General features: G+C 45.7%; 1 protein-coding gene across 3 annotated transcripts in view; it reads right to left on the bottom strand.

Annotated features, from left to right (window-relative positions):
• LOC128830798 (mitogen-activated protein kinase kinase kinase 3-like) overlaps window positions 1–27,960 on the bottom strand; it is a 120,608-nt gene that overhangs the window by 46,320 nt on the left and 46,328 nt on the right. The window contains exons 3-5 of one of the 3 annotated variants that reach the window (XM_054016582.1): window positions 16,116–16,225; window positions 1,788–1,831; window positions 98–197 (exon numbers count right to left, since the gene is read on the bottom strand). In XM_054016582.1, the coding sequence (XP_053872557.1) occupies window positions 98–197; window positions 1,788–1,831; window positions 16,116–16,225 (254 nt within the window). The remainder of the gene's footprint in view (window positions 1–97; window positions 198–1,787; window positions 1,832–16,115; window positions 16,226–27,960) is intronic. The other 2 variants (XM_054016583.1, XM_054016584.1) reach the window with 2 other exon arrangements.

The following is a 27,960-nucleotide window of genomic DNA, read 5'->3' as shown; positions in this document are numbered from 1 at the left end:
AGTATGTTCTGTCCCCAAATTAGAGGATTAGGAATAAACCACTGTTTAAATCTGAAACTGGGATCCGGCCAGGCTGTAAACACAAACAGCTTAGTACCTCATTGTTTGCATAGTGCAAATCCATCATCTGTCCAAAAGCATCCATGACTTTCTGTAGCACTTCTTTGAATTTGACTGGTCTTGGAAACTGGAGAATCCTGTACATACATACAGAAAATGAACAGCACAAGTGTCACGTGGGTACATGGGTGCCATGGTATTGGATTAGATGGCCAACATTTTGGAGCAAGGACCTGTATTCTTATCCCATAAGTGCCATGTTAATAAGTAACAGTGATCAATAACATGGGGTCATTCATGGCAGTGAGCCCACAAGTAGCTTCCCTTCCCCCACACAACAGCTACAGGTGGCTGGGGAGCCCAGACCCTGCTCTTTGCTAATATGGTGCTAGCTGCCTGTGGTGCCCCGGAGGAATTCTGGAGGACCCCACCCAGATCCTTCTGAAGCGTCCAGCTGCAGCCTAACCCCTCTGCCCTCTCCATGGTGTACAGGTGCTACAACCGGCAGGATCTAACCCAGCAGCACATCACCTAGATTTAGCGGAGGTGCCACCCACGGGGCATTGGTCAGTTTTCTTTGTGATCTGCCATCTCCGTGACTATGAAGAGCGGTACTGAACTGCAGAAGAGGGTTTGATTTTACACAGTGAATCATACGCCAGCCCACCTTCAGACGCAAGCGCCCATTGACTTCAGACAGGTTGCATATCTGAGGGCAGGATTTGACCCCCTGTACTATATGTGTATTATCTAAGCATCTTGGTTTGTTGTTAAAACTACGATTTAGTCACGGGTATTTTTAGTAAAAGTCATGGACAGCTCACGGGCAATAAACAAAAATTCACACCCGTTACCATGACTTCTACTAAAAACACCCTTGACTAAATCGGGGGAGGGGGGTGTGCTGTTGAGGGGGTACCTGGGGGGGAATGCTTTTTAGGGGGGGCGCCCCAGGGGGCCACTGCTGGGGACCGCTGGAGCAGTGGCTGCTCTGGCCGCCCCGGGGACTGCTGCTTGGGCAGTCCACGGAGCCAGCCACACCGCCCGAGCAGCGGCCGGTGTAGCTGGCTGCAGGGCTGCCTGAGCAGCTGGCTGCTCCAGCAATGGCCGGTGTGGCTGTCCCCGGGGCTATCTGCTTGGGCAGCCCTGAGGTCAGCCACACTGGCCTCTGCAGAAGTCACGGAAGTTGCAGAAAGTCACAGATTCCATGACTTCCATGACCTCCGTGACAGACACGGAGCCCTATTCATAGCGCACTAGTTATTATGCATCTTAGCCTGAGAGATCCTGACTCTCCAAAGTGTCCTACTCTGCCACTGGACCCTCCAACAAGCTGAGAGCCTTCCACATAAATGTCAAGCAGGGAGGGCAGGCAGCCTTCAAATCACAGCTCTGTTATTATGGGACCTGTGCCCAGAATCTGGTTATCTCAAGTAAGTGCCACAGGCTACTAATCAAAGAACACAATCATGTGGGAGGCCTGAAGTCCAGCTAAATTCACAAGGGTTTGAGAATAAAGCTACTGGTGAGTGGCATTTAATGAATCACAGTTAGGAACTAATCGGCCTGTTCACTAGTCCCAGGAAATACTTATGGCTGAATTCACAGGCCTCTCCCATGCCAAGCTCTCATTGCTTTCAATGGGAGTTACAACTGCAGGTGAGGGCGAGCCAGGGCCCTTTGCCCCCCTGCACCAAGGGAAATGCGGAAACGGGTCAGGAACGCACCTTTTCTCTCCATCATATTCAAACTTGATCCTGGCATTCCGCTGCTGAAAGAGAGGAAATCAGTTAGCTCCCCAGATCCCGTGAGTCTAATTGAAATGGATCTGCTCCAAAGCCCGCTGCAGTCATTGGAAAGGCTCCCACTAACTTCAGTGGTCTTTAGATCAGGTCCATTCAGGGCCACAATGCCTTCTGATTGTAAACTCAATAGAAGCCAAGTGTATGAATGGGAGCTCTGTGCTCACCCACCTGAGAACTGTACTTGGCCCATAATGTGATAAAAATAAACTTCTGCATAAATAAGTGGCACCTCCACTGACCGTTAACTACTCACCCTTTAAAGCTACATCACTGATAAACTTAGTCTAACAACAGCTTACATTTATGTAGGGTGAAATTTGCAAAAGCGCTTAAAATGACTTTGGCGGTGAAATCCCGTTTTCAAAAGTGACTTAAGCTTGATTGAAAGTAAATGGGACTTCAGCTCCTAAGTCATTCAAGTGCTTTGGAAAGTTTTACCCATAATGTCTTTCTCAGCAGAAGTTCTCAGAGCCTTTCATCAACTGAAATGAAGCCACCTGCAGGGTAACGCTTAGCAGCTGTTCATAGTGCACAGCAACATGGGTAAGGAAATAAACCGTACTGGATCCAATACTATTTTGGAACTGAGCTTGTAACATCCACCCAACTCTAGCGGATGGTGTTAGCTTTTATTAATTAGGGTATAACTTACAGAACCCAATCAAAACCGCAATCCCATTGCACTAGGCCCAAAGAGGGGCACAGGAAGTTTTCTGCACAACTGGGCTCTACCTGGCTGCTATGTTGGGCCCCACCTTCTTGCTTGACTCCTGGGCTATGTCTACACTGGCAATTAAATGACCAAACTTTTGTCTTTCAGAGGTGTTTTACACCTGCCCCCCAAAAGACAAAAATTTTGCTGAGACACTTGCCAGTGTGAACAGCACGTTGTCGGCAGGAGAAGCTAACCCCACTCATTGGTGGAAGTTTTTTGTTGGCAGGAGAGCCGACAAACAGCAGCTACACTACACGACTTTTAGCAGCATGGCTGTGGCAACACAGCCCTGTCACTAAAAACCGTGTCATGTAGACAAAGCCCTGGATACTGCTTTCACGACCTCCTCCTGGTTACTGCCCTGATTCTGATCCTTGCCTCTGGTTTCTGAATCTGGTTCCAACCCGTGGCACGACTCTCTGACTTCGGCTCTAACCCCAATTCTAGACCTGACACTCTGACTCCAGCTCTGACCTGTGGCCCAACTTCCAACTCTGACTCCTACTCCAATCGCTAGACCCAGTCACCTCCGTCTCGGCCCCAGCGCACAGAGAGAGTAAGTGACTTGCCTAAGACTGCACAGGGAGTCTATGGCAGAGCAAGCAACTCACCCCAGATCAGGGGCACCAGAACAGGGGAAGGGGGCATGGCCCCATCACCTTTTACCAGCCATAAGGGCGAGCGACAGGAGGGAAGGGGCAGGGAGGAGCGAGTGGGGGGGGTGGGGCTCAGCAGAAGAAAGGGCGTGAGAGTAGGGGTTCAGGGGGAAGGGGCAGTGAAAGGAGGTGGGGGCCACGGTTTGGGTGCCGGTGACCCCCTCCATTTTTAGGGACCTTCCACTGCCCCAGATCTCTGCAGTTCCGGTGCAGTGCACGAAGCATACGGTCATCCTGCTATCCCCCCCACCATCTCTGTCACCTTGCTGCACCTGGAACCACTTGGGTTCAAAGGGGGAAACCAATTAACGAGAAGAGTTTTAGTCCTATCCTCCCCCCACCCCACCCCACTAAACTAGTTATTTTCTTTCCATTAGCAACAAATGTATTCCCCACCTCCCTTTGTGGGCGTAGCACGGATGAAGAATCAGTCGCATACTCCCTGCATCTGAAAAGGATAACTCCTGAATGGGTGGGTGACAACACTTCCTGAGCATGTTTCTTATCTCTAACCCTGCATTTCCAGAGCATGAAGGCACAGTTTCCATACTCTCACCCTCCAGAAGGAAGGCAGAGCTAAAACGGCTGTGTCTCGAATGGGGAACCAGGAGTGAGCCGCTCATTAGGATTATTTTTAAAAGGCCAGATCCTCAGAGGTCCCCAGTAATGCAACACACACTGAAATCCAGGGATATTGCAGATCTGAGGATTGGCCCCTAAAAGCCATGTCTGACGAGCTAACACACAGCATAGGGAGAAGTGAGCCAGTTTAGAATAATCAAGACCATCAGCCACCAATTTTTGGAGCTTCAGGAAAAGAGGGTACACCTCTACCCCGATATAATGCGACCCGATATACGACAAATTCGGACAGAACACGGTAAAGCAGTGCTCCGGGGAGGCCAGGGCTGTGCACTCCGGTGGATAAAAGCAAGTTCGATATAACGCGTTAAGATTTTTTGGCTCCTGAGGACAGCCTTATATCGGGGTAGAGGTGTATTTTTATTTCCAGTTTTGAACCTTAAGTGCTCAAATATCCCAAGAAGGCCTCTTCTCCCAGTAAGTCCACGTGCTCCAGCCAGTACTGGAAGGAAAAGCATCAGAAATGCATCAGGAAGGGTGTTCCCATGAGAATTCCAGGTCTGCGGTATTCAGATGCTTACATTAGGGTGCAGCCCATTTGGAAAGCTTTGGATCAGCATCCACATTAGAGACAGGTCTAAGTGATGAAGTATTGAACTGGATTTCCAACATCCCAAAATTCAGAGGGAGGAGGGGAGACTGTTTCAGGTCCAAGGGTTCTGGTTTAGAACCTTCCTAGAGGTAGCAGCCAGCTGCAAAATATGGGCATGGATCTGGGCTTGGATTATGCAGTCCTCTGCTGCTTGGGGGGCATTTGGCCGAGGAGAAATGGGGTGGGTCAGGGCCATTCCCAATCGAAACTTGTGGATGCTCATGTGACGTGAGCCCAAATGCATAGGGCCTGGTGGGGTCACTTCTCACCGACACCAGGATTCACTCCCCGGAAAATAGTGGATATTTACACTGTATAAATGAGAGGCAAATCAGTGCCAGAATCTTTTGAGATTTACCCCACTAGTGAAGCAGGAAACGCAGGGAGGAAAGCACCCATGCAACTTTTGCCCCAACTTAGTAAATACATGCTTAAACGCTCTGCAGGTTTATGCTGAGCAAAGCAGTTTCTCAGACAAATAAGTTAAGAACAGCTCGTTGCTGGAAAATGTCAAACGCACTTGTAAAAACTCCAGAGAGAGAAAAAAACGAACCCTGCTGCATCCTTTTCTTCTACATTAACAACAACAACAAGGCAGATCTTCCACGGACAGCGGCCAACAAAAATACACCAGCTGCCCCACACAATTGTGCTCCACTTGTGAGGAGAGAAACAAACAAGCAGGGTACATTGGAGAAAAACACTTTGAATGTACATGTATGTAAAAAAAAATAACACACTAAAACATAAAATGGGGGTTTTAAAATATACACATTTGGGAGAAAGAAAAACAGGAAGCTAATCAGGTGGTTACATTCTTGTTTTGAATCCTTCCCTCACTTTACATCAGTTATTCAATCTGTAGCTAATAATATTTAATTCACAATGCTTTCTCCTTCGGCAGTACATTATTATTAACCTTTTGAATTTTGGTACTGCTTGGTCCCAATGAAGATCAAAGCCCCAAGCGAGATGCTGTATCTACACACAGCAAAAGACAGTCCCTCCCTTAAAGAGCTTTTAGTCTAACTGGACAAAAGGGACAAAGGAAGTGCGGTTATTATCCTCTTTGTGCAGGTAGGAGCTAAGGTAGAAAGAGACTGAAGGCCAGATATTCACAGCTGCTCAGCACACTGCATGATCAGCTCTTGAAAATTTTGGCACAGATATCCCAAGACAATGCTGGGTGCTGAGCAAATCATGCCCAAGTTGTGGGTACTGCAAACTTGGAAACCTGGTGATTTACCCAAGATGACAGAGAAGGCTGTGGCACAGCCAAGCACTAAACCCAAATCTCACAAGTCCTAGTTCAGGGCCCCACCCACAAGACCAAGACACGAGCAATTACAGCACCATTCATACAAGGATCTCAAAGCACTCTGCAAATATTAAGGGGCAGATCATGAGAGACGCTTGCATGTGGCTGAGGGGCCATGCAAGAAGCCTTCCCCTCTCTTATGAAGCTACACAACAGCAATCACCTGTGCCATGGGATACTGCATAATCCTGGCCATATCACTTAGCCCCCTTTTACAAATGAGGCCCAGAGACAGTAACGACAGCCTCCTTTGGAAAGCACTTGGAGATTTCCTGATGAATTGGGCTTCACATGTGTCAGGTATTCCATATTAATTTACTTTCTTCCTTTCAACGGAAGGTACTGGGCAGTGCAGGAGAAAAGGTAGAGAGGTGGCAGAAAAGCAAGTGATACATTTAGTGAAACAAGGGGTGGCCAGGCTAGGACATGCTAACTAATATTATTTAGCTCACGGTGCTTCACCCATAGAGTTCAAATCACTTTACAACGGGGGCAAGAATTAGAGCTGGACAAAATTTCTGATTTTTTTTCAATCAAAAAATTGATTTTGACCGAAATACCTCTCAATTATTTACAAAAATACTCTGGTTTTTCAGCCAGTTCTATTAAGTATTATTATCTCAATTTTAAAGATGGGGGAAACTGAGGCACATAGATGACAAAATGACTGGCCTAAGATCATACAGCAGATCAGTGGCACAGAATGCAGGTCTCTTGACTTCCAGTCCATGGTCCTATCTTTTCTCTCTCTCACTCTAAGCCGCCTATTGATGTAGGTAGCTGATCTTTACAGGGCTTAGATTAAAATCACTCTCATATGCCCCATGTCTTCCTGTAACACAAATATCTTCAGAGACACCCACGACAAACATACACCAAATACAGAGAGTTTGGTGCAAGATCCGAGGCCTGAACCAGAGGCTGTGAACCAAAGTCAGGCCATGTATTGAAGCAGATGCTTACAAGTTCACCGTCCTGTACATGAACTTGGCAAAGTTGTTGCTAGTGGACGAGGCACTAAATATTTATGTAAATATATTTCAGCAAGTACAGCTACATCCCAGTCGAGTACAAGATAAGACAGTTTGACAATATAGTGAATAGGGATGTTTTGTCCAAGATATTAGGAACAAGGGGAAGTAATGAATACAAGTCATGACATACATCGTAAGGTGGTGTATTGGTTGGGTATTTTAGTCGTTTGTCTTAGCCTATAAATGTCAGGGTTCTTTACCTTAATTCTTTGCATGGTCCAGGGGATGGCACAAACGCCTGCTGCCGACTGAGCCATTCCTTGCTACTAGGAACTGGTGTCAGTGTGCCTGTAACTATGGAGCCAGGGAGCTGAGACTAGGTCTAGGTGGCAATAAGCCTGGCCAAGTGCCTGTGTCACTGAGCCGTGCCTGTGGTCTTTCTTTGTGAGTAACATTGAAGTCTTCTGCATTATCTACTAATAACAATGAAGCTCCAAGAACAAAAGCACTGAGCAGCCTAAACAGCGCTACGGAGGCAACGACATTCCAGCCTCCAGCACTTCACCACACTGGGTAGTACTATCGCGGTCTGCTGAACCAGCTATCTGCACAGAGCTGGGAAAGCACACGGGAAGGACACATACCCACAAGCAACTGACACTCAGTGGTTTGAGCATTGGCCTGTTAAACCCAGGGTTGTGAGTTCAATCCTTGAGGGGGCCATTTAGGAAACTGGGGTAAAAAAAAAATCTGTCTGGGGCTTGGTCCTGCTTTGTGCAGGGGGTTGGACGAGATGACCTCCTGAGGTCCCTTCCAACCCTGATATTTTATGACAACACTGGTTGACCCCGCTAATCCGATAAGTGACAAACTGTCCCTTGCATCATAAGGCTGCTCCCTTTCCTCAAGATCCGGCTTCAGGCATGACACCTAAGAACTCATTCAGTCAGCCAAGGTAGATAGGACACTTACTTCAGCTGTTTATAATAATGATCAATACAAGCCTATGTATAAAAAAAGTACAGCTCCAGTTACAGTCCTAAAGCCCCATCTATATAAGGTATTTATAGTGCAGAGTCTGAGCACTTCACAACATATTTAGCCTGTGAGGTAGGGCGGGGCTATTATCCCCATTTTACAGAAAGAGGCTTGAGGCATGAAGAGACATTGGACAGGTCCACCCTGCAGTCAGGCGGTGTGTAACTAGATCAAAGCTACCTCAAGTAACACGAGCAGTGTAGCTGTGGCAGCTGCTTAAGCGTCCTGGGCAGGGCTGTATTCATGAGGCTAGCCTTTGCTGCTGCTGCTGCTGCTACAACTACTGGCACCCAGGCTAGCTAGATCAAAGCCAGCTCAGATATGTCAACGGGAGCTGCAGCCACACCCCTGATGGCAGTGTAGGCATTAGTTGCCCAAAGTCACACAGGAAAAATCTGTGGCAGAGCGAAGACTAGAATCTAGATCTCTCATGTCCTAAGCACCCTAGCCACTCAACCCTCCTTCATCCAGTGAGTCACTGCTCACCGTAGACATGAAATCCAATTTGCCATGTCTACACTAGAGTTTTAAAAGACATCTTTTACCCTGGTATAAACAAGCTCTAAGTGTTTGTACAGCACCTAACAGAATGGGGCCCTGATCTTGGATGGAGCCTCTAGGCTCGATTTTAATATACAATTATTATTATTAATAATAAACATGTAAATAAAAGTGACAGGAAATACCACCAAGTTCTCTTGATTTCTGACCACTCTCCTCCGAGGTATAGCTATTGGCATTTTCCCCATAGCCTAGATAACAAATGTGTTCTGATATTTCAATTGCTACCTTCCGAATGCCTTAAAAGGAAAAATAACATGAAGCCACCGTGGCAACCACAAGTGTGTCACCAACTTTCCATTTTTTTTTTTTTGACCTCTTCCTTAAAAATGCTAATTAAAGAGAGGGCTGAAACCTCCTGGTTTCTGAGAAAAAAAATGTTGAAGCAAATCTAGCTGCAGCCCATACAAGGTCGGAAAGGAAAGGATCAGCAAGGACTGTGAAGTCTCCTCCACTCCAGCTCCTGCAGGCCGCCAGTGAGGGGTAAATGGATCAACTGCTTCTAACTGCTTCTAACTAGAACTTGTCCAGCTAAAGAACACACACCCTGTGAGGTTAGCCAAACTCTGCTTTGCTTCCCTCCCCCGTGCTTTTCCCTGTGAAATTGGGAAAAGCAGCCACGCTCACTGGTTTAGATTAGGAGAAATGTTGGAAAATGGAAAAAGTGCTTCCAAAGGAGGTGAATCATAATCTTATGCAGAGTTCCCTAAAGAGCAGACTGCTTTCGTAATAAAAACACATACTCACACCACACCACACAGTTAAGCCTGGAAATGGAAACGGCTTAGAAAGAATAGATCCTGCTGGGCTACACAGAGCACTCGCAGCTCCCACTCGCTCAGAGCTGGGAGACAAATCGGGTTGGGGTGCATGTCGAAAGTGGAGCGGAAGCTGGGAGGTGCAATGTCTAATGAAGAGTGGAAAGGTCCGGTCGTCGCTTTGAACTGCAGACTAATGCATTCCTCTGCCGTAGCTCAGTGCACTTTACTATGGACAGGTACAGAAACACAGATAACTGTACTAAGAAGCATTAAACAAATAGCGCAGTGAGCATGATTCAAAGTCTTACTCTAAGTCAGAGATGGGTCCAATACGCAAAGCTCAGAGGAAGAATGGTCCAGTGTTAGGGTACTGGCCCAGGTGACAGACTTAGATTCAATTTCATGCTTTAGCACAGACTTCCCACTAGACCTGGTGCAAATCACTGAGGGTGGGATTCACAAAGGTATTTAAATCCCCTTGATTGCAATGGGACTAAGGTGCCTAAGTGAATCCCATCCTTAGCCTGTCTGTGACTCAATTCTCCGTCTGTAAAATAGGGATAAAAGCACTTCCCTGTCTCCCAGGGTGTTGGGGATAAACCCACTAAAGATTGTGAGGTGCTCAGATACTACAGTAATGGAAGCCTTAAACAGACTTAAGGTAGATCTGGGTTGAGTTTCAAGAACATTCAGATGTGAGGGTTTGGTTCAGCCAACGGGGGCTCCATTTTGCAAATTTTCCAGTTGCCCCCTCTCCCACAAATTTAGGCATGTTCAAAGGTGTTGGACCAACCTGTTCTAAACAGTGCCATTTGCCAAATTCTGAATCACCCTTTGGTTCAGTTTTCTAGCCAGCCACCACCTCCACAAAGTTTGGCACTGTTCGGAAGTAGGGTGTTTCATCTGATCCTATATGTACTGTTATTTTTTAAAGCCACTATTCATAAAAGTGACCACTGATCTGGAGTGCACCTTACAGGGAGTCCCAGCCTCTGAACATCTGGACCCCTTAAAGGCATCAACAGTTGGGCACCGGAAATCATGAGTCCCTTGACAATCTTGGCCTAAAGCCTTCAATAATTTAGGCCACAGGAGGGAGTGCCTCTTGCTTCACATCCCACTGTGGCACTGTGGGTATGGAGCTGCTGACTCTGATGTTAAAATTTCAGACAGGACCCTCACAGGCAGGACCATTCAGGCAGGACCATCACAGTTAAAGCCCCAGAACTCTGGAATTCTCTTCCCCTTACTGTACACTGTTGTGCTGGCCTCGGAGACCAGCATTCTATTCCCAGCTGTGCCACTGCCCTGCTGTCTGACCTAGGACAGATTACTCTGCCTCAGTTTCCCCTCCTGTCAAATGGTGATAATGATATTGACCCATGTATGTAAAGCGCTTGAAATGTCCAGACGAAAAACTCTCTATAAAAGCTCTGTTATTGCTCTGCTCAAAGTTCCAGTCTGATTTCCGTCTCTTTTCCCTTGTGGTGGTTTCTCTATTAGTTGGTGGGTGGCTCCTTCATGTACTGCCTGATAGGGGGCAGGGGATATTGTTTTCCTCTTTTTCTATTCACTAGTTCAGGAATTCACTGGGCACTGCTGCATTCAACTGGTACAGTTCTAGTTACACTTTGTAAATCCAAGAAGCGATGGGTTCACTTCTAAATCGCGAACCCAAACAAACTGACCTCGATCTTCCAACACAGACAAGGGGGCTCCACAACTAACTCATTCACTTACACTTTGCTTGGATTTGTTCTACACTTACCCCTGTTTTTAGCAACAAAACGTTATAATCCAGACATCTGGACCATGTCCCTAAACCACAATAGGACATGACTAATTCTTGGCATTAGGAATTATCTGCATGGATCCCCCGCACATCTAGTTGCCAGGTTGTTCAACAACTTAGTTTTTTGTCACTCCATGTTCATCTCAGCCCTTTCCCTCCACATGGGAAGGCACAATCTGTGGTTAGCTCAGAAGCCCATGGTAAGATGAGGTCTATTGGAAGTGGCCTGCTTGGAGAAAGGCAGATAATGGGTTAGCCTCTCTGTACTATCCTGGTATTTTAGAATTATACAGCACAAAGCACTAAGATCTGGGCTTGGAAAATTGTACCCAACATCTCCTCCCCCATAGACTACACCCACTAGGTCAGGGTGCAAGATTGTCATGCATCCATACCTCTCCCAAAGCTTTGCAGTGTAAAGGAAGGCACAACGTGAAGCGTATGGGTCAGCGACAGCTAGTGGCTAGAGCACTAGACTGGGACCCAGGAGGCCTGGGTTCTATTCCCATCTTTGCCACTGGATTCGGAGGTGAACGGGGGCAAGTCACTTAATTTCCACGTGCCTGTTTCCCCATCTGTAAAATGGGGATAACAGACCAACCTCCTTTGTAACATGCTTCGATATCTACTGTTGAAAAGCACTATGTAAGAAGTCCAATAGCACCTCAGAGTTACAAACACCTCAGGAATGGAGGTTGTTCGTAACTCTGAACAAAGCATTAGGGTTCTTTCAAAAGTTTACAGTTGAACATTGACTTCATACAGCTGTGAAACTAAATGCTGCTTTCCCTTTATATTTTTAATAGTTTAAGTTTAACACAGTATTGTACAGCATTTGCTTTTTTTGAGAGGAGGGGAGGGGGTTCTGCTGCTGCCCGATTGTGTACTTCCGGTTCCAAATGAGGTGTGGGGTTGACTGGTCAGTTCGTAACTCTAAGGTTCTACTGCAGAAGTTATTGTTATAATAAGTGTGTATCATCTGTTGTATTGAATTGCAACAATGGCAATCCACAAATAATCGCTTTTAAAAAATTTATAACTCATTCTCTCTCCCCCTTGCTTTGTTTTAACCTTCCTTCCCCTTCTGGCTTTACTCCAGTTTTTTCCTCCCTCTTTTCGTTCCTGTAACAGATCCCCGTGCATCTTTCTCTACACTATTTTCAATTTCTGGTTCCTATCTTCCTTCTCTCATTCTCTTTCTGTGTTATACGACCACAGGAGTCACCAGACTGGATCAGACCAGTGGTCCAGTAAGTCCAGCATCATGCCTGTCAGTGGCCAATATTAACTGCTTCACAGGATGAAACCATTTAACAGCAGTTAAAAGGGAAATTTGTCCCCAGGGAAAGTTTCTTCTAAATCCCCCATTTCTTAGAGGTTGGGGGTTATACCCAGAAGCAAGAAAGGGCTATATCCTTTCCAAAAGATCTCATTTATTATTATTTTTAATATTATGTTCCCCATCTCTTGCCTCCTTATGTTTCTTCTTCTCCCAAAATGTCTTTACCTTCCTTCTCCTACAAACCAAGGAGGTAGTGCAACCTAGTGGATAAAGCCCGGAATTAGGTTCAATTCCCAGCTCTGCTGCTAATGCATGACCTTGGGCAAGCCACTTCCCACTCACATGCCTCAGTTTCCTCCTCTGAAAAATGGGGATAATGAGCTCTATGGCTGGAAAGGATCATAGCTATATATTATTATTCCCTTTTATAGCTTATCCCATCAGCACAGCATTTGAAATTCAAAATTTAGTGCTGCACCAAGACCCAGTTTCACATAGAAATGTAAAAAAACCAGCACGTTTTCACATGGTTTGACAAGAAAACCAGCAATCTATGAACATTTTGTCTCCAGAAAATTTCTCCCTGTGAAAGGCCCTGGAACAAAAAACTGAGTATTTTAAAGATGAAATTTTGTGTTGCACACATGAAAATGCATATGCACACACGACTTCCTATTTTTGCACAATCTTAATAGTCATATCAGGCAGGTTCTGGAATTAAGTGAATGTTAGTTAAGGAATGAGTTTAGCTAATGTCAGAGGAAATGGGACGAGAGGTGTCAAGAGAACCTTGTTGAATGGGTATAGGGGGTGTACAAATATACAAATATTATAGCATCCTTTCCTGTAATGTTTGTTCCACAAACCAAGTACTCCTGCCTTGTGAAAGACACACAGAAAAAGGTGAAACATTTTCATCCAAACTTTTTTTTTTTTTTAATGGAAAATTGTCCTGCTGACTAAATGAAATTCTTCAAAAAAAAAAAAGTTTACTTTCCATGGAAAATTTGATTTAAAAAAAAAAAAAAAAAAAAAACAAACACTCAAAAACAAACATTTCTATCTGGATGTGCTGCTATGTAATACCTCGTGGGTGTTGTATCATTCTCTGATATCAGGCAACTGAACTACAATATAAAACAGGGGTGGGCAAACTACGGCCCAGGGGCCACATCCGGCCCTTCAGATGTTTTAATCTGGCCTTCAAGCTCCTGCCGGAGAGTGGGGGCTGGGGTTTGCCCGGCTCCACACGGCTCCTGGAAGCATCGGCATGTCCCGCTCTGGCTCCTATGCATAGGAGCAACCAGGGGTCTGAGCAAGCTGCCCCCGCCCCAAGCGCTACCCCCACAGCTCCCGTTGGCAGGAACCGCAGCCAATGGGAACTACAGAGGCGGCACTTGCAGACGGGGCAGCGTGCAAAGCCCCCTGGCTGCCCTTATGCGTAGAAGGGGGAGAGGGGACATGCTGCTGCTTCTGGGAGCTGCTTGAGGTAAGCACATCCCAGAGCCTGCACCCCAACCCCCTGCTCTAGCCCTGATCCCCCTCCTGCCCTCTGAGCCCCTTGGTCCCAGCCCAGAGCACCCTCCTGCATCCCCAACCCCTCATCCTCAGCCCCACCCCAGAGCCCTCACCCCCCTCCCACACCCCAACTCCCAATTTCATGGGCATTCATGGCCCGCCATACAATTTCCATACCCAGATGTGGCCCTTGGGCCAAAAAGTTTGCCCACCCCGATATAAACAGACTGCTTTATAAATTAAGGTAGGGTGTGTGTGTGTGCATATATACAAGCACACTTGCAAAATTCTCGCTCTGTTTTATAGCTTCCATTTTTCAGTATTCACCCAACGAATACTGGTATTCTCCTTGCTTTCAGCTGGGCGAATACTACTATACAATTGTATATACTGTCTCAATGACAGCTAAGAATTTTCTGCCTTTGTAGAAGAAATACATTACTTAAGAAAAATCCTCTGAATGTAGGCTATCTTCAAAACATCCCAACATGGCTTGCTTTGCTCTCCACCCATCATCTTGCATAAAATGTTCAACTCCAAGCCATCCTGACCTGTGCTGGATCGTCTGATTCTATTGCAGCTGTAGGGAGCCAACCCTGAGTTTCCCAGTCACTTCTGTAAACATCTTGGACTCTCTTCAATACAAGCTGAACAACTGCAGTGATTCATTTGGACAGCTGTTACACCCAGGCTGCACGTTATAGATACACGCAGATGCACATGCGTATGTCTGTTTCAAACTCTAGAGGGACTACCGGAAAGGATTTTTCTCTAATGCATTCACAAATGTTTGTATAGGTACCAACGTCATGAAAACACGTCATGAAAATTGTAAATGATGATTTTTTTTTTCTCCTTACTTGATAACCACTCAATCAGCATGAAATTAATTACAACCTACTGCCTCGCCACAGCACTAGAAGAAATGGACAACCATGTGGATTTGCTGAAGTATTTCTTCCATGGCTGTCCATTTCTTATGACTTCTAGTTACTTAAACAATTATATAAACTGAGTGCACAAAAATTTCCTCTCTTGCTCAAGCTGCAGTTTGAGAAATCTCTACTGTATATTCTGCACACAGACCAAATAGCATATTAGATCTACCTTAGAATTAGGAGCCTAAACTTAGATACCTACATCCATATTCAGGACCCATATAAAAGTGGCCTTTTCTTGTAAAAGTGTGCTGAATACCTGTCACTCTCATGCTTTTATTTCAGCCCTTAAGAAAATATATGAGGTAGAACAGGTCTACGACAAATGACATAGCTAGCTGACATCCTAAACTCAGTTTACTTGACTGGCTCATCTTTTCAGAATTACAACATCCATAACCTGGTAAGCAAGAGCTTTATTCAACACAATATTAATAAAGGGATGGAAGGATGGTCTTGTGGTGAACACGCTTGGCTAGGACGCATGTGAGCTAGGTCCAATTCCTAGCTATGCCACAGTATGTGTGCGAGACTTTGGGAGAAAAAATTTACTTCATCTCTGTGCCTTAGTTTCCACTTCTGTAAAATGGGGACAACTTTCCTTTCTCCTACTCTTAGTCGGTCCTGCCTGTTTAGACGGAGAGCTCCTTGGGGCAGGGAATGACTCCTACCGTGTGTCTGTGCAGTGCTGGCTCAGTCCACACTATCAAGACACAAATAATGAGAGAGAAGCTTGTGGGACAGGGACCATCTTTTTGCTCTTTATTTGTACAGTGCCTAGCACAATAGGGTCCTGGTCACGACTAGGGCTCCTAGGCTCTACAGTAATACAAATATTATTATTATTAAGGAAAACTAATCAATATATGCCTGCCCTTGAAGTCCATGGGAGCTTCAGAATTAGGCCTCATATTTACCTTCTTTTTGAAACAGAATTGCACTAACCCTGCCCGATTTTAACAAGACAGAATATCCTATCACCTACGAGCTGCAGACTGAATTCAACTTCTAAGTGAAGAGTTACTGTTTTAAACAGCACACAGTTTTATGATGCACCAGGTTTCCAGATCACTGGTTTTACATCTAATGCATTCGTTGATTGTTGGCACGTAGGTAAAGTGATTTGATTTTCAGAGGTGCTGAGCACCCACAGCTGCCATTAACTGTTTGTGGAGTTGCAGGTACTCAGCACCTCTGAGAATCAGGCCCACAGCTCTTAATTTCCTGTTCTGGTGGGAGTTGCCAGTTATTGCATTGTGTTGCATCTGTACTTATCTTAGACTGCACAAATTCTGAAGCAGGGAGCCTGTTTTCTCTTTAACTGTTCATAGAGAGCCATGCCCTCCTATGGCACCTGAATGAATAATCACATTTCTCAATGCAGTGACTGACGCCATGCCCAGATTTCTAAGAGTTCCGCAGAGTGAGCCAGCCATGCCGATGGGATTCTGGAGGTAGCTCACCTGTTTGTTAGAGTAAACGGTGGTTTTGTTCCTGTTGCTGTCCAGCAGTCCCCCGCATTTGCCCAGTGCTGCCAGATCCTTCATAATAGAGTTAAGCGCTTCCTCGTCATCTGCAAAAGAAGAGGATGAGTGTAGCATGCTAAATAACTTCTACCCCAAAGCACCATCGTGTACACACAGTGCTAGCGGAGGATAGAAATGCAAAGCATTCACCGCACAGATGCTCTTTTTGAAGTTAAGTATTGTACAGCACAGGCTTCTCCCCTTAGCTCCCCAGCATGGAGGAGGATTCCCTTTTCCCTGCTTTCATTTCTTTTCAGAGATGTTTTAAGACAGGAACCGCGACTGGTGGCTGGAGGGGAGCTAGAGTCAGTGGGCAACCAGAGTTCGATCCAGGGAGCCCACGGAATCCACTGGGGATGGGGGAATAAACTGCTTGTCTAGCGGCAGATGGGGGTGGGGAGGAAATTTTGCTGGATTCAAGCCCTATTTAGTCTGAAACCACCCTGCTCCTTTTTAAAGTGCCTATACCTATTATCATATCCTCTGAATCCAGCTGCAGGTTCCTCCATTGGCAAAATTCCAGCTATTAAAACCAGAGAGACTGGATGAAGGTAGGTTCTTGGAAAGCTCTTTAGAATAAGCAAGTGTCTCCAACAAACATCCAGACTCCCCCACCAAGAGTCAAACACTGCAACCAAGAAAGAAACTGTACTATGAAATCCACCCAACTGTGATGGTGCGAAAGATCTAGCACGCAAAACCCTAATGCTATGAGAAAATACTGAGACATTATCTGCAGTGCTGAGAAGAAAGAGGCAAGAAATGGACACACACAGGGAACAGCGTGAAACCACGTAGTGGCTGGTCACAAGACCCTGGGAATCTTTTCATCGAATCCAGGGGGTTTTGGGGCCTAAGCTCAAAAACAGCACTGGCTCCTCTCCCCAGCACTGTGTGGGGCTGAATTTTATGATGAGCAATTCTGCAACAGGACGGGTCTGGCAGGATTCTACTAAACATGCAGTATGTCCTAACCTCTGCATAGGCCATGCCTGCTCAATACAGCAGTCAAAATTCCGTTATTTTCATTCTGTAGGTTTAGAAAAGAAATATTTATTCAGATTATATTATATTAAAAATTTATTTTTAACCCCTCACATTCCCTTTTTCTGTGTTGCCACTGAAAAAGGGGGTGGTCGGAGAAATTACTAAAAAGGGGGGATGTGTGAAAACTGAAATTTTTCAAAATAAAATTTTGAGTCACTGAAAAATTCTTCTTTTCTAAACTTTTAGAATGAAAAGGACTTGGAATTTTTCATAATTTTTTTTTAAACAACAACAAAAAAAGGGTGATTTGTTTTCCAGATTCATTAAAAAAAAAAAAAAAAAAAAAAAACAGAAAATTTTGAAGAAAACATATCAGGTGTTTTTCCACAAAAACCCTCCGATTTCTAAAAAACAAAACAAAAAAGTCCCGCTCCCCCCAACAAAAACAAGAAGTTTCATTCACCCTATTTCAACCAGCCCTATTATGAACCTGCCAATGTGCACCATGGGCAATAATAATAAACACCACCACGGACAAATGGGGCTTAAATGTGGAATGGTGGAGTCCAATTTCTGCTAGTGAAACAGTGGCCGCCCTCTTGGCTGACACATCAGGGACTGAACCAGGGTCCTCCAGACCTAAAAACATGAGCTAAAGAGCCACGGCTCTCTAGCTGAGGGCTGTAACTGACACATATCCTCTGTGGATGGGACACAGAGTTGAACCCTATAATACACCCTCACCAATGATTACCCTAGGAGAACACAGAATGCACTACGAACTTTCCACCAGTGGAGATATCGCTGTAAATGCACCTGCAGTTCCAAGAGAAGGCCTGTCTCTTCCTAACCTCCAAAGGACATTTGTTCATATCACAGAACCACCCAAGTGTCAGCACTATCAACCGCGTCTGCGCTGAAGAGGCCCGGAAGACGGTGTTGCAGATCAGGATTGAAGTGCATTGACAAGGCTGTTTTGTTTTAGGGAAGCTTGCCACAGTACAAAAATACACCAACGAACAGGAACAGCCCAACATTAAAGAAGTTCTGAAATGACTCATACAGCAACCAGCGAGTCAAAAAGAAAAACTGCTGCTCCCACGTGCAAGCCATTTCCTTATTGCTCTTCCGCATGTGAGGAACAAGTGGATTTTGGAACTAAAATCTAGAATGCTTCTTGCAACATGCTTCTGCAGCGTGGAGCACGGGTCACTTGCTGGAGGATTCTCTGCATCTTGGAGGTCTTTAAACCACGATTTGAGGACTTCAATAACTCAGGCATAGGTTAGAGGTTTGTTACAGGAGTGGGTGGGTGAGATTCTGTGGCCTCCGTTGTGCAGGTCAGACTAGATGATCATGGTGGTCTCTTCTGACCTTAAAGTCTATGAACAAAGAGATGAAGAGGGAAGGGGTGCAGTGAGCTGATGAGGAGCAGATCAAGTGCACCATGGACTAGGGGGTTTACTAGAATGAGTACACTTCAAGAGTCTGCATGGAGTCTGGGTCTCAACCAAATGAAAGACTCCTATTGAGTTCAATGGGTTTTGGATCAGGCTGGTGTAGTTCCTCTAAGAAGGAAGTGCCTGCTCCAGACATTCAGGGGTCAATCCAGCAATGCACTTAAGCATGTGCTTAACGTTACCTTTGACTTCAATAATTTTACAGCAGCTGAGGATCTGCCCCCATAGGACTATTCACGTGCTTAAGTGCTTGGCTGGATCAGGGCCATATTTAGCACTAATTAAAATCTGAAAAATAACCACCCAAAAAGCACCCAGTCTTTAGAAAAACGGTGTGCACGCGCCTGCATGCAGCCATCTCTCTGTCTATTACCACAGCAGCAATTTATCTAAACCTTTAATCCTTGGGTAGTCCTCTTTCTGCACAGAACTGTGCACAAATGGAACTAGCAGGGATTTGAGAGAGACTTTGTGGTTGTTTTTCTACAAAGAGTGATTCTTTTCTTCCCTCTCCCACCGCAAACCAATTGCAGTTTCCTAAATCAGAGTTAGCCTGGAGTTAATGCACTGCACAAAAGGCTAGTTTGTTTTCAGTTAAACCAGTGTAAACCCAGAACTCCAATAAAGTTCATGGAATAACACCAGTGTAAAACCAATCAGAGAAAGGCTAGTCCAGTGCTTAAGGTATTAGCCTAGGACAGGAATCAACAACCTTTTCCCGACAGGGAAATCCGCTGGTGGGCCGGGCCGGTTTGTTTACCTGCAGCGTCCGCAGATTTGGTCCAATTGCAGCTCCCACCTGCCGTGGTTCGCCATTCCAGGCCAATGGGGGCTGCGGGAAGCGGCGGGGGCCGAGGGATGTGCTGGCCGCCGCATCCCGCAGCCTGATCAGGATCAGTGCTTCAGTTTTGTTCCCAAATGAATAGCTACCACAATCCCAGTGAGTGTTTTAGACTCAAACTTTAAGGTGAGAAAGGACCATCATGATCTTCTAGTCTGACCTCCTGCACACTGCCAGCCACAGTACCTCGCTCACCCACTCCTGTCATAGAGCCCTAACCTCTGGCAGAGCTACTGATGTCCTCAAATGATGGTTTAAAGACTTCACGTTTCAGAGAATCCAACATTAAAGTGGTTTGAAAAAAATGGGGGGTTACAGCATAATCAGGCTCAGCATCATTGGTAAGGCAGTGCTGAAAGTGCACCCCTCAACAACCCGCCTCGAGTTTTATTTTTAATTTGAAACCTCCTCCTTCCGTGCACACTGTAAGCACTGACCCCAGTGGTCTTCAGGGACAGTAGACCAAAAAAAGCTTGCCAGGCAACTAACTTGAAGGAAGCTAGAGCTGACCAACCGTGCAAAATGCAAAGAGGCTGAGAAACAACTGAACATCTGTAGTGTTCACTGGAAACGTGGACACTTGCACTGGTTTCCCCTGACCCCAAATAGGTTTCTGGACACAAGCCATGGAATTTAATTTGGAATGCCAGCAAATCCGGACATGAGTTAAACTAACAAACAACAAAACAGAACTCTGCTGGCTGGAGGATAATGGGCCAATTAGAGCCATCAACACGAAATTTAGGATGCTGCTGCTATGGTGCACGGAGGATGAGATGAGATTATAAAAGGAAGACGGTTACCCATAATGAAGAGGGAAGATGAAAGCCCTGAAGTTCTTCACTTTATTGGCTAAAATCCTAGTGACAACAGCAAAGCTTGGGGGAAGTGAGGGTTTCCTTGGCACATGCCGTGATTTTGCCCAGGCTAATGGAGTCATGAAAAGCTCATATAGTGAGACACCTCCCAGTAATACGTATAAAAACCTGGCTTCACTATGCTGCCTTTCCACTAAAACGATGGCTGATTTGCAAGCCAGATTATTCATTGATAGATTCATAGATTCTAGGACTGGAAGGGACCTTCAGAGGTCATCGAGTCCAGTCCCCTGCCCTCATGGCAGGACCAAATACTGTCTAGACCATCCCTGATAGACATTTATCTAACCTACTCTTAAATATCTCCAGAGATGGAGATTCCACAACCTCCCTAGGCAGTTTATTCCAGTGTTTAACCACCCTGACAATTAGGAATTTTTTCCTAATGTCCAACCTAAACCTCCTTTGCTGCAGTTTAAAAGCCCATTGCTTCTTGTTCTATCCTTAGAGGCTAAGATGAACAAGTTTTCTCCCTCCTCCTCATGACACCCTTTTAGATACCTGAAAACTGCTATCATGTCCCCTCTCGATCTTCTCTTTTCCAAACGAAACAAACCCAATTCTTTCAGCCTTCCTTCATAGGTCATGTTCTCTAGACCTTGAATCATTCTTGTTGCTCTTCTCTGGACCCTCTCCGATTTCTCCACATCTTTCTTGAAATGCGGTGCCCAGAACTGGACACAATACTCCAGTTGAGGCCTTACCAGTGCAGAGTAGAGCGGAAGAATGACTTCTCGTGTCTTGCTCACAACACACCTGTTAATGCATCCCAGAATCATGTTTGCTTCTTTTGCAACAGCATCATACTGTTGACTCATATTTAGCTTGTGGTCCACTATAACCTCTAGATCCCTTTCTGCCGTACTCCTTCCTAGACAGTCTCCTCCCATTCTGTATGTGTGAAACTGATTTTTCCTTCCTAAGTGGAGCACTTTGCATTTGTCTTTGTTAAACTTCATCCTGTTTAACTCAGACCATTTCTCCAATTTGTCCAGATCATTTTGAATTATGACCCTGTCCTCCAAAGCAGTTGCAATCCCTCCCAGTTTGGTATCATCTGCAAACTTAATAAGTGTACTTTCTATGCCAATATCTAAGTCATTGATGAAGATATTAAACAGAGCCGGTCCCAAAACAGACCCCAGCGGAACCCCACTTGTTATGCCTTTCCAGCAGGATTGGGAACCATTGATAACAACTCTCTGAGTACGGTTATCCAGCCAGTTATGCACCCACCTTATAGTAGCCCCATCTAAGTTGTATTTGCCTAGTTTATCGATAAGAATATCATGCGAGACCGTATCAAATGCCTTATTAAAGTCTAGATATACCACATCCATCACTTCTCCCTTATCCACAAGATTCGTTATCCTATCAAAGAAAGCTATCAGATTTGTTTGACATGATTTGTTCTGTACAAATCCATGCTAGCTATTCCCTATCACCTTACCACCTTCCAAGTGTTTGCAGATGATTTCCTTAATTACTTGCTCCATTATCTTCCCTGGCACAGAAGTTAAACTAACTGGTCTGTAGTTTCCTGGGTTGTTTTTATTTCCCTTTTTATAGATGGGCACTATATTTGCCCTTTTCCAGTCTTCTGGAATCTCTCCTGTTTCCCATGATTTTCCAAAGATAATAGCTAGAGGCTCAGATACCTCCTCTATTAGTTCCTTGAGTATTCTAGGATGCATTTCATCAGGCCCTGGTGACTTGCAGGTATCTAACTTTTCTAAGTGATTTTTAACTTGTTCTTGTTTTATTTTATCTTCTAAATCTACCCCCTTCCCATTAGCATTCACTATGTTAGGCATTCCTTCAGATGTCTCAGTGAAGACCGAAACAAAGAAGTCATTAAGCATCTCTGCCATTTCCAAGTTTCCTGTTACTGTTTCTCCCTCCTCACGGAACAGTGGGCCTACTCTGTCCATGGTCATGTCAGGGCCTACCCTGATTGGATCATGTCAGTGGTTTCATTACACCTGGATCAGACTCCCCTCCCAAAATGAGCAACAATATGGTCACACGCTCCAAAATACTTCCTTTTACATTGAACCTAAAACCAAATCCCGAGTAGCACGGGGACAGGTCACTTCTTCTGCTGTTCCTGCTTGAGGTGTCACTGTGCTGCCCTGACCCATCCTGACCACAGGGGTGAGTGGTGACAGCCTCGCTGTTTCACAGTCCAGCCCTACACAGCTCCAGAGACAATTCTGCACGAGTTTCCCCATCTCCTGACAGGTTCTGCATGGAACCATATCCTTCTGCAACCCCAGGACAGGGACAGCAGAAGTTCCAACAGCCCTAGAATCTACAGCACAACCACGCAGAGAGCTAATCATTAGTCTACCAGACCGAGCCCCACATAGCTCACAGCAACAGAGCATTCCTCAAATGGAAAGTTCCTCCAGCAACGTTGTCCAGTGGTTCGAGTGGGAATCAGGAGATCCTGGTTCTGCTGCTGTCTCTGCCAATGCCTTGCTTTGTGATGTTGGTCAAGTCACTTATGCCAGAAGCCTCTGTTAATTTTGGGTGTCCAACTTGAATCAGCTGATTTTCAGAAGTGTCCAGCCCCCAAAGTTCTGACTGAAGTCAACACGCAAAGCAGGCGTTAAGCAATCTAACAAGTCTGGGCCTAGCTGTCTCAAGCTGGGCTCCTGGAAAAGGAGACACCAAAATTAGTAGAGACTTGAAACATTTAGGCCTTTAATTCTCTACAGCTTGGTGTCTCCATCTACTGAAGGAGGTAAATAATATCCATCTTGGAAAGCACTTTGAGATTCTTAAATGAAATGCCATAAACAATTGCAAAGTATTATTAGCTTCATTAAGCATGATACAAATCTCACTATTGCTACAAGATGAGCCAGCGAAACCATATAAAGATGACTCTCTTTTTGTTATGAGTGTGAAAAGTTCTCTTCCTCCACTCAAACCTGAAACATTTGCATTTCAGGAACCCCTTTCTAAACTCTGCAGATGAAAATAGACATAAATTACTTCCTCGAAAAGCCTGTGTATTTCTCAGAATCAAGAGTAGCTTCAGAGGTTAAAACATAAATAGATGTTGATTCTCAATCCCCCAGCTTAACAGCAAACACTCCAAGCATCAGGATTTCAGCTGCAACCAGCACAGATGCAGAATTTACATCACTGGTTGCAAAACTGTCCTTTCACAGACCTGTTTACAAAAGTTCTTGCGTAGGGTTGACACTGCCCAAACTAACCCTCAGGCCTGTCCTAATTGCAGCTCCTGGGATCCCCAAGCAGACTGAAGGGCGGGGAACTTTGTTTCATGGAAATAAGCAGCCAGTTCAGCTTGTTCGATCAAGAGTCAAACAAGGAGTGGAACCTACTGGCTAATCAAAACCAAATGCCACTCCCAAGAGTCTTCTGCTAAAGACGCATCATCCTTTGCTGTTCTTTACTTGGCTGCGTTAAAAACAAATTTTGGGGTGTACGCTGGTGACCCCTCCATGGGCAGAAAACCCAACGGAGGCATCGGAAAGCCCATGCACGCGGGGGACTTGCAAGATCAAGTTCTTTGCTAGTACGCTGCAGGCTTACGAACAAGCAGCAAAGACTTCATGGCAAACATACCTCCCTGTTCCATCACAGATCCAGAGCAAAACAACTGTAAGTTACACAATGCAAAGGAAGTACTATGTGGTACCCAGATGCTCTCAAAGCTGGCTTTCCCTTCACTGCTGGTGAATGGAATCAGTCCCCTCAATCCCCTTACAGCTCAACCCCTTTTGTTCACTGCACCAGTTAATTTAGCATTGGTGAAACGTACTAGGATGAACTCCCCGAGGAGCTGAGTCCACTACTTATCCACGGAACATGTTTAACATAGGCCTCACTGCTCACACAGGATCAGGGACCAGAGAATGTGGTTATGACAGCAACAACACAACATGAAAAGAACAAAGGTATTTAGGCTCCTAACTTCCACCGATTTCAATGGAATTTAGAAGCCTAAATACCATTTTGGATCTGTGCCTAAGTATGTTTCATCTTGTATCTGTTTTATCAGTTGCCTTTGTCCCCAGTTCCTCCTTCCCCCACCACCCTGCCCCTTTCATATCACATTCATCATCAACTCCATTTAAGCCAGTGGTTCTCAAACTTTTGTACTGGTGACCCCTTTCACATAGCAAGCCTCTGAGTGTGACCCCCCCTTATGCATTAAAAACACTTTTTAATATATTTAACACCACTATAAATGCTGGATTCAAAGCAGGGTTTGGAGTGGAAGCTGACAGCTCGCGACCCCCCCCCCCATGTAATAACCTCATGACCCCCTGAGGGGTCCCGACCCCCCAGTTTGAGAACCCCTGTTTTAAGCATTTCTGGTGAATTTGACTGTTCTCCTGCCCTGTTCCTTTTGATTACGTAATCACTAACACACATTGGAGACTTTTAAAAACACATCAAGGAGGAGGGGGGGTTTCCCATTTCAAATTGCCATGGGCTGACATCATTTCAGAGGAAATGGGCCTGATTTTCAGAAGTGCTCAGTGCCTGTAACGCTAAATGAACTCAGTGGGCCTGATCCAAAATGCCTATTAAAGGCAAGGAGAAAGAAGGAAAAGATACCCACTGACTTCAGTGGACTTTACATCAGACTCAGTCCGAGATGCTGAGCATCTGTAGCTCGTATCATCAGGTTTCATCTTTCTACATACCTTTTGCTACCAAATCTATGGTCTTTTTTCTACAACAATTGGTGGGTGGGTGGGTGGGCAGGCAGTTTCGTATTCTTAAAGAAAGCCTCCCTACCCACATCAGCAATATCTCAAATGAATCCTGCGAGGTGCTGGGCACCCACAGCCTCTGTTGAGTACCACTGGGAGTTTAGGATACTCCGCACTCTGCAGGACCATGTACAAAGTGAAATCCATTTAAAGCCAATGCTGCAATCTGATGCCTATCTCCCTGCATCAGGTGCACACTTCAAAGGCCTGCTATACCACTATAGTTCTACAGGGAGCAACAGATAGAGGGACTAGGAGATTTTAACAACAAGGAGTCCGGTGGCACCTTAAAGACTAACAGATTTATTTGGACATAATTTTTCCTGGGTAAAAAAAGCCTCACTTCAGAGCGGATATCTCTCATGCATCTGAAGAAGTGAGTTTTTTTTACCCACGAAAGCTTATGCCCAAATAAATCTGTTAGTCTTTAAGGTGCCACCGGACTCCTTGTTGTTTTTGTGGATACAGACTAACACGGCTACCCACTGATACTAGGAGAGTTTAAGTTTCAATCCTGATGTGGTAAGTAAGCTTCTGCATGAGAAAAAGGACACCAGAAATTGTGAGTTTGGAGGTCACAACAGACCACCCAAAATGATCCAGCTGTGAAGAGACACAGAAAATGAAGACAAGACAAAGGAATAATTTAGCAGAGTTCAGATGGGCTAGAGTCTAGACAGTTCTGTTATTGTTGGCTTCCCTAATAGGTCATTACTAAGAGGCAGCTAATGGTAGATCCACGGATCTGCTTCCATCAACACGCAAGAGCACCAGCTGCATTTAGTGAGGACAGATAGACAGCAAAAGTAAAATAGGCTCTTGTGAAGAGTTATGTGCAATGCAGACTATGATCTCATCAACTCTCACTAGCGAAACAGGATGGGACAGAGATCTAGGAAAAACCCAGGGTGCTGCAGAAGGGAAGAATATCAGCTGCTGAGTCATTACTGAACCAGAGATTCAGATTTCAATGCTAGAAGGGACCATCATGTTCATCTAGTCTGACCCCCTGCGCATTGCAGGCCACAGAACCTCACCCACCCATTTGTAATAGGCCCATAATCTTTAGCTGAGTTACTGAAATCCTCAGATCATGATTCAAAAACTTCAAGTTACAGAGAATCCACCATTCACACTAGTTTAAATCTGCCAGTGACCCATGTCCCACGCTGCAGAGGGAGGCAAAAAAAACCCCCAGGATCTGCCAATTTGACGAAGGGGAAATTTCTCTCTCAACCCCAAATATGGTGATCCCTGAGGAACTCCACTAGCAACCTCCCTCCAGCCTGACAACCAACACCTCGGCATGCTGCTAAGGAGCTCTCTGCTGTCAGAGGTGCCTGCATTTGGATAAAATGCAAAACCACAGTCCTGACCATTTGCAGTCATCAAATATCCCACGGTGCTTTCTGCAAGAGTAGCGCTGTTAGCCCGGTCTGAGCATCCTGCCTGTGTAAATTCCACAAGGCCTCTCACTGGCTCCACTCCACCCCAGCAGGCGGGGACGTAACTCCCCAACGAAGACGAGAGTTACATGCAGGCTGATGGTGCAGATCAGTAACAGAGGAGTATTAAAAAACAGAAAAGAAACCTGACAAAAAACACATTTCAGTTATCGAAACTTGCCATTTGAAACCCAGGCTGCGTAGTTAAGATTATAGGTAAAAGAAACCCGAATATATGGAAACAGGCCAATGCACAGCTATGAGACCCAAATGACCTTAGCTCTGCTACCAGAGTGAATTCAGCCTTCATCTTTCCCTCCTTGCTCCTGTCAGACCTACTTTGTAAGATGTGGTATTTTTGATCAAGGGGTTCAATTCGTTTTGCAGCTCGTTCACTATTTATCATTTGCCTGACTGTTGCACCTAGAGGCCCCAGCTGGGGTCAGGGACCCATTGTACTCAGCACTGCACGAATACACGGTGAGAAAGAGGAGCCTACGCTCAAGAGCCTATCATCTAAACAGACAAAGGGTGGGAGAAATGAATTATCTCCATTTTACAGGTGGGGAACCGAGACAAAGGCCAGGTCTATGCTAGAAACCTTTGCCAGTATAGCAATGCCACTTAGGGGGTTGACTTTTTATACCAGCAAAATCCCTAGTAAGGCTAAGAGTAGACAAGCAGAGGGGAGTGCACGCGTAACAAATCCAATGGCTGCTATCTTGGCCAACACATTGGGGGGGATGAACTGGAGACTATGAGAGCTGAAAGCATAAGGTGCTACAGCCTGAGACCAGACTCTCTAGCTAGGGCTGTGACAGACTCCTATCCTTTGTGGATTGGGCATGGGAGTGGGGGTCCTGCAATACACACTCAGCAGTAGGCTATACAAGCATTCCTCTGGGGTCTGTCCCCTCTGAAAAATGTTGAGCACTATACAAGTGTTAATGGTACCTCACAGTCTTTAAGGCCAGAAGGGACTATTGTGACCGTCCAGTCAGGCCTCCTGTACATGGCAGGCCACAGAACCTCTCCCACTCACTCCTGTAATAAACCCCTGACCTCTGGCTGACTTACTGACGTCCTCAAATCACCGGGAAAAGTTGGTGCCTATGCTCACGGATCTCTGCCAATCTAACCTGGGGGAAATTCCTTCTCTACCCCAGTTATGGTGATCAGTTAGACCAGGGGTCGGCAACCTGTGGCACGCGAGCCAATTTTTGATGGAATGCGGCAGCGGGCTGCACGGCTCAGCCCACCGTTGCTCTGGGGTTCCGGCTGTTGCCCCGTTGCCAACCGGGGTCTCGGCCGCCAGCCCCATTCAGTGCCTGCTGCTGGCCTGGGGACCCCCAGGGAATCCCAGGCTGGCAGCAGGCGCTGAGTGGGGCCAGCGGCTGAGACCCCGGCTGGCAGG

The sequence above is a fragment of the Malaclemys terrapin genome, chromosome 2, assembly GCF_027887155.1.
Source record: "Malaclemys terrapin pileata isolate rMalTer1 chromosome 2, rMalTer1.hap1, whole genome shotgun sequence".
Lineage (NCBI taxonomy): Eukaryota > Metazoa > Chordata > Testudines > Emydidae > Malaclemys > Malaclemys terrapin.
This window is presented reverse-complemented; position numbering and strand designations above follow the sequence as displayed.